The sequence below is a fragment of the Lichenostomus cassidix genome, chromosome 26, assembly GCF_008360975.1.
Source record: "Lichenostomus cassidix isolate B80296 chromosome 26, HeHo_3.0, whole genome shotgun sequence".
Taxonomy (NCBI): Eukaryota; Metazoa; Chordata; class Aves; order Passeriformes; family Meliphagidae; genus Lichenostomus; species Lichenostomus cassidix.
Genome location: NC_139506.1, coordinates 3,503,756 through 3,514,708, shown reverse-complemented (window position 1 = coordinate 3,514,708; position 10,953 = coordinate 3,503,756). Strand labels below are relative to the sequence as shown.

The 10,953-nt window shown below is 50.1% G+C and overlaps 2 protein-coding genes across 2 annotated transcripts; one reads left to right on the top strand and one right to left on the bottom strand.

Annotated features, from left to right (window-relative positions):
• Positions 1–454: 454 nt before the first annotated feature.
• On the top strand, positions 455–5,117 carry OARD1 (O-acyl-ADP-ribose deacylase 1). The gene is made up of 6 exons (XM_085082747.1): positions 455–566; positions 831–898; positions 1,554–1,698; positions 1,807–1,865; positions 3,125–3,237; positions 3,530–5,117. Exons 1-6 carry the CDS (start codon positions 491–493, stop codon positions 3,630–3,632), a joined length of 564 nt encoding a protein of 187 aa, XP_084938873.1. The 5' UTR covers positions 455–490; the 3' UTR covers positions 3,633–5,117.
• APOBEC2 (apolipoprotein B mRNA editing enzyme catalytic subunit 2) lies at positions 5,101–10,953 on the bottom strand. The gene is made up of 3 exons (XM_085082746.1): positions 10,601–10,953; positions 6,015–6,562; positions 5,101–5,635 (listed from the first exon to the last, which is right to left on the bottom strand). The coding sequence occupies exons 1-2, from the start codon at positions 10,723–10,725 to the stop codon at positions 6,022–6,024; spliced, it is 666 nt and encodes a 221-aa protein (XP_084938872.1). The 5' UTR covers positions 10,726–10,953; the 3' UTR covers positions 5,101–5,635; positions 6,015–6,021.

Sequence of the window (10,953 nt, the reverse complement as noted above, 5' to 3'; positions counted from 1 at the left end):
TCCCAGGCTCCGCCCCCTGCCCGGAATGTTCTGGGCTGGGACCATGGAGAGGGTCCGCCCGCGGGCACGGAGCGGCGCGGCCGCCATGTTGTGTGAGGCGCGGCCGCCATGCTGTGTGGGGCGACATTGCCGCGCTGTGTGAATGAGGCCGCCATGTTGTGTGGGGCGACACAGCCGTGCAGCGTAAGGCGCGCCCGCCATGTTGTGTGCGGCCATACCGCCGCGCTCTGTGAGGCGATACCGCCGTGTGGGTTGAGGGCGACCCGCCAAGTCCCCGTGAGGCGGATCCGCCACTTCGCCGCCAGGCGGGGCCGCCGAGGCTGAGGCGGGGCCGCTCTGTCGCCCTGAGGCGGTACCGCCAATGTCCCCCTGAGGCGGGCCCGCCGTGCCGGCTGAGGCGGGGCCGTGTGCCCGTGAGGCGGCACCGTGTCCCGTGAGGCGGTACCGTGTGCCCGTGAGGCGGGGCCGCCCTTGTGGCGCGGCCGGAGCGATGTGGGCGGTGCTGGGCAGGCTCGGCGTGGCGCAGGCCGCGGGCCCGGCCCGGCTGATCGCTGCTCGCCCCGTGGGTGCGGCGGCCGAGGGGCCCTGAGGGGCGGGAGGAGGAGGAGGAGGGTGACGGTGGTGATGAGGAGGAGGGCGGCAGCCTGGGGGTGCCTGCTGTGCGGTGACCCAGGGCTGGGCCTCCTCCCGGGCCGGAGCGGGACAGGGTCAGGGACACCGGCACCGTCATGATTGTCCCTCTGTCACAGATCGATTAGGGTTACCCTTGCCCCCTCTACACACTGCCGGCCTTGAGGGTCCTAATAATTGTTTTTCTCTCATCTTTCCAGCCGCAGGAGCCTTCTCCATACCCCACGTTACCATGGCCACCACCACCTCCAAGGATCAGGAGGAGAGAGTGCGTAGGAAACGGGTTACACGGGATATTGTCTGTGCAAAGAGGCTTTCCCCTTATTACAGAGCTGGCAGCGCAGCGCTGGCTGCATCCTGCAGCTTGTGGGAGCAAAGTGGCTGCCAGTGCTGAATTCTATGTGCTTTTTGTGTGTAATGTCGATGGGGCAGGTGCTGTGCAGCAGCACAGAGCTCACCTGCCTTCCTGAACACCTCAGAACACCCAACTAGTGGGGTTGCACTAATCCAGCTGTGCTCTCTGTCACATAATTACCCTTTTAAGCCTTGATTTTGTACGATTACCTTGCTGAGCTGGCACGTGGTGCTCATAAACGATCTTGTCGAGAAGGTGTAATGGGTTTGTAATTCTGTGCCTGGGCTGTGTAATTCTCTGTATTGGGTTTGTAATTCTCTGAAGTGGGTTTGTAATTCTCCATATTGGGTTTGTCGTTCTCCATATCGGCTTCGTAATTTCGCCAATTTGGTTTGTAATTCTGTCTGTGGGGTTTGTAATTCCCTCCCTCGGGTTTGCAGCCCGTGCCAGCTCAAACACTGCACAGCAAACTCAAACCTTCCCCCTGCTGCTGCCCAGCCCCTGCTCACCAGAGCCCTGTGACCATGACCATGCTCTCTGAGGAGGTTTTGTTGCCCCTGCTGTGCAGATCAAGTGTGTGAAGGGAGACCTGTTCTCGTGCCCGGGCACGGATGCCCTGGCTCACTGCATCAGCGAGGACTGCCGCATGGGCGCTGGCATCGCCGTGCTCTTCAAGAAGAAATTTGGAGGCGTCCAGGAGCTCCTGGATCAGAGTGAGTGGCGCCTGAAGGAGCTCCTGATTTCCAGCAGGGAGGGTGTTTGAGCTGCTCGGGGTTACGGGGTGTGGCTGTTGTGTAAACACCTTGGTTTTTGTGCTTTAGAGAAGAAGACGGGGGAGGTGGCAGTTCTGCAGAGGGACGAGCGGTACATTTACTACCTGGTAAGGGCTGGGGTGGCACTGGGACAGCACCCTGGAGCTGAACTGTGTCACCTGCCAGCAAGCTGTGGGGTTCTTGGTTGTGTTCTTGTTATCATGGAATCACAGGATGGTTTGGGTGGGAAGGGACATTAAAGCTCATCCCAGGCAGGGACACCTTCCACTAGCCCAGGTTGCTCCAAGTGCTATCCAGCCTGGCCTTGGACACTTCCAGGGATCCAGGAGCAGCCACAGCTTCTCTGGGCACTCTGTGCCAGAGCCTCCCCACCCTCACAGGGAACAATTCCTTCCCAATATCCCATCTAACCCTGCCCTCTGGCAGTGGGAAGCCATTCCCCCCTGTCCCTGCAGACCCTTGTAAACAGTCTCTGCCCACCTTGTTGGCACTGGAAGGGAGTTCCTGGAATGTTCCTCTCAATAAGAGCTGTGAGATGTGTCCTCAGACATTGCTGGTTGCAGAGCACCCAAGCTGTCCTTGTGCATCTGCATTTCACCTTTCCATGCACAGAGCTGGCTGCTAAATTAGAGTATGTTAAGTTGTGAAATGTAGCCTGTAAGAATTGACTCCGTGGGGTTTAGCTATTGGGGTAAAAATAGAGATGAGAGATCTTCAAAGCACGAGGGTTTATTGCGAAATAGAGTGGGGGTGAGAGGCGTGTGAGCCGCAAGACGCGACCCCAAGCAGGCCAGCAGAGAGGGGAGAGAGAGAGAGAGAAAAAGAGAGCGATTTGCCGCTTAGAATACAATAAATTGTCTTCTCTGTTGAATATTCAACTCTTCTTTAACCAATCTAAGACAAACTACAACTCCTACAGCATTTGCATACAACCCATAAGAATCATCACATTACCATATAGGGTCATGTTTCAAACCTTAAAAAAACTGCCTTTTTTGGGATTTCTATCAGGCAGGTAGGGTCTGCTCTGACCCTTGGACCTGCCTGGGCAGAGGGCATTGTTCTATCAAGAGGGGGGATTACCTGCCTTGGTCATACCATTGTTCTCTTAGTTACTCTACAACTTGAATCTTGTTTTCATTTCAATCTTGCTCATATTTTCCATATTCTCATCATCTTTTGCAAGGCCATCATATCTGTAAGGCCTTCCTATTTCATCTTCCCTAACAGTAGCCCTTTGTTCAGATCTCTCCACAGAGGCAAGGCTGGGTGTGGAGTTTCAGGATGTCATGGAATGTGTGTTCTACAACAGCAGTTTGCAGTGGTCATGCCAAAGCCACAGCTGAGCTGTTAATTTTTTCTGTAGATTACAAAGCAGAAGGTTTCTCACAAGCCCACGTATGAGAGCATGAGGAAGAGTTTGGAAGCCATGAGAGCTCACTGCCTGAACAACGGGGTCACTGACATCTCCATGCCCAGGTGAGGGCTCAGGAGCTGGGAGGCCAATGCTTGGGGGTTTAATTTCTAGAAGGATGTCTGAGGGATGATCCCCTCTGAAATAACAGTTCAAGTATCCACCTCTGTACAGCCCCTGTGTGCAATTGGGCAAATCTGGCTTGCATTTCAATAATATCTAAGCAAATTTGGGTTGTTTCCTTGTTCTCCCTCTGCTCTGTGGGTTTATGGGGAGCTGAGGCAGAGCCACCTCAACCTGCAGCTGGTTGGGCACAGCACGAGGCCCCACAGCTCTTTTGGTGCCTTTATCTTCCAGGATTGGATGTGGACTCGACGGCCTGCAGTGGGAAAAGGTGTCAGCCATCCTTGAGGAGGTGTTTGAGAACACTGACATCAAGATCACGGTTTACAGCCTGTGAGCAGAAGGGTCCAAGAGCCCCATTTCCCCCAGCGCTGGGAGCAGAAGCTGGGAACTGACGAGGGGAGCACGTTCTGCATCGAGTGTCACTCACCTGTGTGACAGTGACAGGGGCTTCCAGCAGCAACAAGCTCCACAGAAGTTCATTTGTGGTGTTAATTAGCAGGAGGCAGCGGCGCTGTGGAAACCTCCCAGTGTGTCCCAACAGCCACCAGGTGTCACTGGGGCTCCACACAGTGAAACAGAGCTGCTGCCTCTTGGGGACTTGGGGTTTTTGTTTGGCTTGGTGCTGACGAGCTGCCCAGGCAGCCCTGTGTCACCTTTCTTTGTTCTCTTTGCAATGTCCTGCCTGACACTCGGGTCACTCTCCTGTTGTCACAGGTGGAACACTTTCATTTCTCCCTTCTGGCCACAAATTGGGTTTGCTGCGACTGTGCTCACTCAGGATCATGCTGTGATGTTAAATAAATAGTGCCCTGCTGTTGCTTTGGGACCTGTGGCTGTTCTGGGGACAAGCTGGGATTGCAGGAAATGCTGCAGGGCTGTTTTATACAGCACCTGTATAATTTATACTCTGCAGAGCTCAGTTTGGTGAGGATCCAAACAGGTTGATGTGCTCTAGAAACTCCCAGGATGGAGCTTAAGGTGGAATTTTCACGTTTCTTTGTTTGCTGCATTTGTAGTTCAGGTGTTACACAGAGGTTGGTGTTTGTCACCCAAAACAAAAGCAAATCAGTAACACCCCTGGGGCATCAGATCAATGGAAAATTGATCTGATTTGGAAGAGTTTGTTCCAGAACTGAGGAGCTACCACGTGTTTCCTTCATGTTTGGTTTCCCACCCTCCCACAACAACAAATCTTCTGGACTTCTCTCATTCTGAATGCCCAGGGAAGTGCCAGGTGTATTGAATAAATGTAAAAATGGGACAAAAGAGTTGGGAATTTTGTAGCATGACAGGGTTGGATTTCCTTGGAAATGGGGTGGGTGGAGCATTCTCTGCTCTCAGCACTCGGGATTACTCAGTTCTGTGGAGTTTTTTGCTGCTGCCAATCTGTGTCTTTAGGAGCTCCTTGTTCTTACTCTCCCTGTTCCTTGCCCAAATTTTGTAAACCTGCTTGGTGGGGAATTGCTGTAGCTGGGAAAAATAACCTTGGACAAAGAGAAATTTGGAGCAATGAGCTGATGTGAACAGGCATCAAAGCTGCTCATGGATTCAGTCCTCCTTATTTATGTCTAGGTTTTAGTTCTGGTTCCTTACTGATGGCATCCCTGTGAGCTTTGTTTTACATGGAAAATGATCCTGGTCTCCAGCACTTGTGTGTACTCTGCAAATTTTTTTGGCATTTAGTTCTCCCTTCTCAGCTATGAAATATTCCCTGGGTGGCTGTCCTGGGATGTCCTTGAACTCGAACTTGTCAGGTTCAATTTAGGACTTCTTGCAAGTAGAGGAGAAGGAATAAACAGTGCTTTGGCTTTTGCAGTGACTTCCCATTTTATTTCACTTTGCTTTTCCCAGGTTTGTATCCCAAACATCATTGTTTCACATCGAGTTCTTGGGCTCCATCATGATTTGGGAGAGAGCTGTTGGCCCTGAATTAAATCACAGCTCTGACTTGAAGAGAACAGAGGGAGAAAGCTACTTTTTCACCTTAAATCCCTTTCTTTTCCCCTTTCTAATGCATTTATCTAACCAGCAGCTTTGTTCTACGGTCTTTTCCCATGAATTATTCCCAGAATGTGATCCCACAGTCTGTCTGTGGCTCACTGCCATCCCTTTCACCACAGCATGGGTTCGGTTGGGGCAGGGAGGGGGAGGAACAAAAAACACCCAAAAAATCCCAAACACCAGAGCTCTGTGTTTTGTGTGTGTGTGTGTTTGGAGTCCCACAGGGCTTTGGCTTCCAGAGGTTGATTCTCCATCCTGCTGGAATCAAAGCTTTGGGAAGCAGGACTGTCCCAGGTGTCCAGGTCTGTCACATCTCTTCATGGATCCTTCCTGATCCTGGGGAGGGAAAGAGAGAGATGTCCTAGAAACTCAGTCAGTACCCCATAGAAAAGGGAATTCTGCAAAAACTGGGATTTCCTTTAATGGAGATTTTTTTTGGGTGAGAGTAAAATCCCCTTTGTTCTCTGTCCTGGATATCATCCATGTGGGGAACAGGGAGGGGTTCTGGTGGCCCTGGAACCTTTTTACTCTTTATTCCTGGAGGAGAAAACAGAAAAGCTCTAAATCCCTTAGGAATCTGCTGTGGGGGAGCCACAGAAGGGGAAAGTGACTGCCTGGGATTGTCAGCAACAGAAATTGGCAGTGGGTGATGACTTAAGAACCCAAATTAAATCGAGGAGAGTTAACGAGTGATGCCCTGGGAAATCTCACCCACCTGAGCCTCAATGCAAGATCTCAGCCAGCTTCTCCTCGTAGTACTGAAAATTCTCCTGAATATCCTCCCAGGGCACGAAGGACGTGGCCTCCTCCCCTTCCTCCTGCTCCACAAAGTTCTTCCAGACATACTCAAAGTCTTGAGGCTTCATAATCCTCAGCTTGCAGCCCGCCTCCTTCAAGCTCCTCAGCGCCGCCTGCATCTCGGGCTCTTCCCACATGAACAGCCTGCCCACCATGATGGTGAGCCGCAGCCCCTTGTTCTTCCGCAGGGCCTCGCAGATCCGCTGGGCGCAGGTGACACAGGGGCTGGAGGACACGTACCAGGTGACATCGTGGCGGGAGCCGGGCTGGCAGGAGGGCAGGATGTTGTTGAAGAACGCCATCTCGGCGTGGGCGGCCGCGTGCTCGTCCTCCAGGTAGCCGCGGCTGGTGGCTGGCTCCTTGCCCGGCGTCTCCACCACGTAGCACAGGAAGGTTTTGTTCCTGCCCGAGCTGTATTCCACGTTCCTGAACTGGAATTTGAAGAAGATGGCTGGGAGGCGTTCCCTGCGGAGAGGGGAGAGGTGGGTTGAGGTGAGGATTGCACCATCATCGGGAAAATGAGTCCACAAACACCAGAGGTTTGTGTCCAAAACAGAGACAGAGGAGTCCTGGAATTTTATTCATGAATAAAATGCCCATGGGGTCTTTCAAATTGCATTTCCCACGGGGTCTCTCACATTGCTAGAGGATGCAGCCTCTTTTATCCTGATTTTCCTGCTGCATTTCCCTCTCTTTCCCCACTGGCTGAGGTACTGGAGAGGTGCAGACTTCCCAAATTGCCTAATACAGATCCCTTTCTAATATCCATCCCCCTTCTTCTTTTCCATGTGTCTCTGTTCTTTTTAGTTAAATCCAGGGATTTAGCACCGTTCTGGGTAAGTCAATCAGTGGAATTCCTCTGGAACTCCTAAGGAACTCTTTCCCATGGTTTCTTGTATCTCTCAGTGTCTGGATTTATCTACCTGCAGACTCAGTTTATTTGTAGACACTCCCTTCTCATTCCTTTCACCATGGACAAATCACTGCATCTCCCCTGATTTCTCTGTGTTAAAAGGTTTAGGTAATAAAATATCCAGAATCAAATCTGCCTTTGCTATGAAAAAGTGGATTTCCTGCTGGAATTTGATACTGTCCCATGGTTACTATTGATGAACTTCACCTACATTTTTAATTTATTGTGAAGTGAGGAGAGACCACCTTGTGATGGAACATCCCACTGGGTGGCTCTGGAGACAGGGAAAGGGGATGGGATGGAAAAGAGCGGGAAAAAGTGCTTCCAAGGAGAGTGCTTTTCATCCTGGATAATGGGTGGTTCTTTGGCTAATGACTCATTAATTGATGATTTTTTTGAAGGGCAGCCATGAGACACCCATTCCAGAGCGATGCCTGCGATGAGTTGTTTCACAATAACATCAGGTTTTTAAATATATCTGAGGCACAGGGGGATTTCAGCCCTGATTTAACTCTCTGACAGCAAAGGGGTCAGGGCAGTGAGGAGCTTGGCTCTGGGTTTTCTGGGAGCAGCTGAAAACAGCCTGCTCCAGGATGGATTGACTCAGGAGGGATTGAGTGGGAGCTGGATTTAGCCAGCCCTTCCAGATGGATTTTATTGCTTATCTCGGCGTGTGCCTGAGCTTAGCTGGGATGTTCACCTCAATCTCTGCTCCCAGCAATGTGGAATCTGCATCAGTTCAATTAATAACCTTCCAATCAGGAAGAGAAGCAACACTCAGGCAGCTCATTCCAATGCCTGGCAACACTTTCCGTGGAGAAATTCCTTCTGATGGCTGACCTGAACCTCCCCTGGCACAATTTGAGGCCATTTCCCCTCATCTTGATCAGGCTGATCCCTCCAACCTCCTATCAGGGGGTTATAAAGAGTGAAAATGTCTATGGAAACTCCTTTAAAAACTGTTCCCAGGCTCTGAATTCCCACAATATTCTCAATATAAACCCCTGCTCTGACAGCAGGCTGGGGTGGCACAGCTCACCTGAGCATAGCAAAGGTCAAAATTGAAACCTTCCTACTCCAACTGCTCTGAAAAGCATCACTAAATGGCATTTTTTTTAGGGATTTCTAAATGCTCCAACCTAATTTATCAACGTTTCCCCCGGGTAGCAAAGTGTTAGATCATATTGAGACCAAAAAGATTGAAAATTGGAGGCAGAATCCTCAGTCTGGGATTGAAGCTGCTGAAATCAGGAGCTGGAAGGAAATCAGGAGCTGGAGGAAAGAGCAGCTGCCTAGTGTGACCCTGGCACTGTCAGCCAGCAGAGGAGCAAAACTTCTAATGAGGGAATTAAAATGTGGATTATCTAAAAGAGTAACAGGGCCCGAGGAATTACTCCTACAAGGAGCCTCATTTACACCCGGGGAAAGTGGAACTAAATGTGTCCAACATCAGGAAATGCTCCCAAATTGGGATTACAGGCATCCAGCTCTGTGTTCAGCCAAAAAAAAAGAAAAAAAGGGATAATATTCTTAAAGAGAGTAATTGGCTTCCCAGTGTTTCCTGGAAGGCAAACTCCTCCTGGAGCTTTCTAAACAGGCTGAGAACTTGGCTGGGAGTCCTGAGATGCCCCTAATCCGAGGGCTAAAGCTGAAATGTGACATAATTGGGTTTAAGTGTTTCTTCCCTGGCTGCAGTTGTGTTTCCTCATCATCCACATAACTGCCTTGATTGGCTGAGAATTTGTGAATCATTGGAAAAATCCACGTGGTGATCCCAGGTCAAATCCTGGCCTGAATTCCTCAGGTCTTCCGTAAAATGAAAGGAAAAAAATAATGGGGTTTTTCTACCTCTTTTGGGATCTTTTAGGATTTCTGCTTCACTTCCTCACTCTCCCTTTCCCAGGGTGGAAAATCTTGTCAAATGTGGAACACTAATGGCATTTCAAGAAAGGATTTAATTATGGGACAATGCTAAAGAAGTGTTTTCAGCCATGGTTAGCCCAGGGCTTTGGGTTTAGCAGGGAAGTTTGGACATCCTGCTCAGTTCCTGAGTATTTCCCACTGCAGGCTGAGTGCTCCAAGGCTGAAAAACCCAATTTCCTCATTAAAATTCATTTTAATACCTGTCTGAAGTCTTCAGAGCTTGGCCTATATCCACAATTTTTGGTGCCTTCACTCCATTCCTAACAAATAGATATTCTCTCCTTAAAAGCCACTGCTAAACATTGTTATTTCTGTGATTATGGGTGGCAGAGATCACCCCAAGAAGGGACTTTTTTTCACAGCAGCCCCATTTTGAGAAGAAAATGGATTTTTTCCTCCCCCTCTGCAGGAATGAAACCCAATTTTGTGACAGAGGTGCTGTCCTGCCTCACTCAGCTGAGGACTCCCAGCCAAGCTCCCAGAACAAACAAACAGCCAAATTTCACCTGCAGAATCTTCCCTGAGAAATATTTCCAATAGGATTTCAGGGAGGATTTGGGAGCAGCTGGAAGCAATCCTGGGGTTGGTTTGTTTGCTCCTTTGGTGGCTGAAAAGGGAAATGTGAAGGGAGAAGGACTCATCCTGCTGTTTCTATAGGGAGCATTTGGAAAGGTTTGCAGAGCAGATATTTATTGAGGTTTTTTTCCTCCTTGCAGCTGTCAATTACGGCTGAGAGTTCAGCTTTCCACCAGATCCCTGTGATATCCTGCTTTTCCAAAGGCCAGGCTCCCTGCTGCCCTGCTGCCTTCAAAACTGCCTCTTGTTTTTGGAGCCTTTCTGCAAGTTGGGCCTTTTTAAAAATTTTTTTTTATTTTTTTATTTTTATGAAAGTCAGGTTCCAGCTGCGGCTGTGGAGCTCTTGAAAAATGCGAACCTTTAGGTCTCTTGAAAAATCTGTCCCTCAGGCCCATCAAGGCAATCAGCCATAGCAGGGGTGATTTTCCTGATCCACAGGTGGAGAAACTCTCAGACAAGAGCCATTGATCACAGCGAGGAATCGATACCGAGCTCTCATCAAAGCCAACACCTCCATCCCCATCCCATCAGCGGGGCTGGGAGGGCAACCTGCACTGCACAAACAGAGCTGTTCCTATCAAATCAGTGGATTTCTCTGCCTGCCTGGTGGGAGCCCATCCTCTAAAACTCAGCCAAACTCAGAACAAAATCCCCCAATAAATCCAAACCGTTTCAGACTATTCCGAAACGCGCCGGCAGAAGATGCTGCTTGTGTTGCCTGACATTAAAACTGAGGCAGAGCTCTCTGAACTCCCTCAATCCCATATTGAAATCCCATTTTTAAATCCCACATTGAAATCCCAAATGGAAATCCCAATCTCTTACCCTGTCACAATCTCAAAGGGTGGTGCCCGACATTAAGACTGAGGCAGAGCTCTCTGAACTCCCTCAATCCCATATTGAAATCCCATTTTTAAATCCCATACTGAAATCCCACATTGAAATCCCAAATGGAAATCCCAATTTCTTACCCTGTCACAATCTCAAAGGGTGTTGCCCGACATTAAAATTGAGGCAGAGCTCTCTGAACTCCCTCAATCCCATATTGAAATCCCATTTTTAAATCCCATACTGAAATCCCAATCTCTTACCCTGTCACAATCTCAAAGGGTGGCAAATCCTCCCTCTTCACCTTCTTCTTCTTCCCCTCTCCCTCCTCGGCGTTGTCAGGCTCGCCGTTCTGGGCATTGCTGGGCTCCTCCTGCTTCTCTGCCATCTTCCCCAGGACACTGGGAGACCGCTGGGAGAGAGAAAGAGCAATTTCTGAGAGCTCTGGGAGCCGAGGGAGGAGGGCAAACAGCGCCGGGGGTTCCTGCCCCGAGCACAGTTGTCAGGAACTAAAAATGGAACAAAGCGGCGGCGGGAGCTGGCCGGAGTTGGGTGACCCAAAGCTCTCGGGTGTCACCTCCTTCCCCTCCTTCCTCCAGCTCCTTTCAACGGCCCC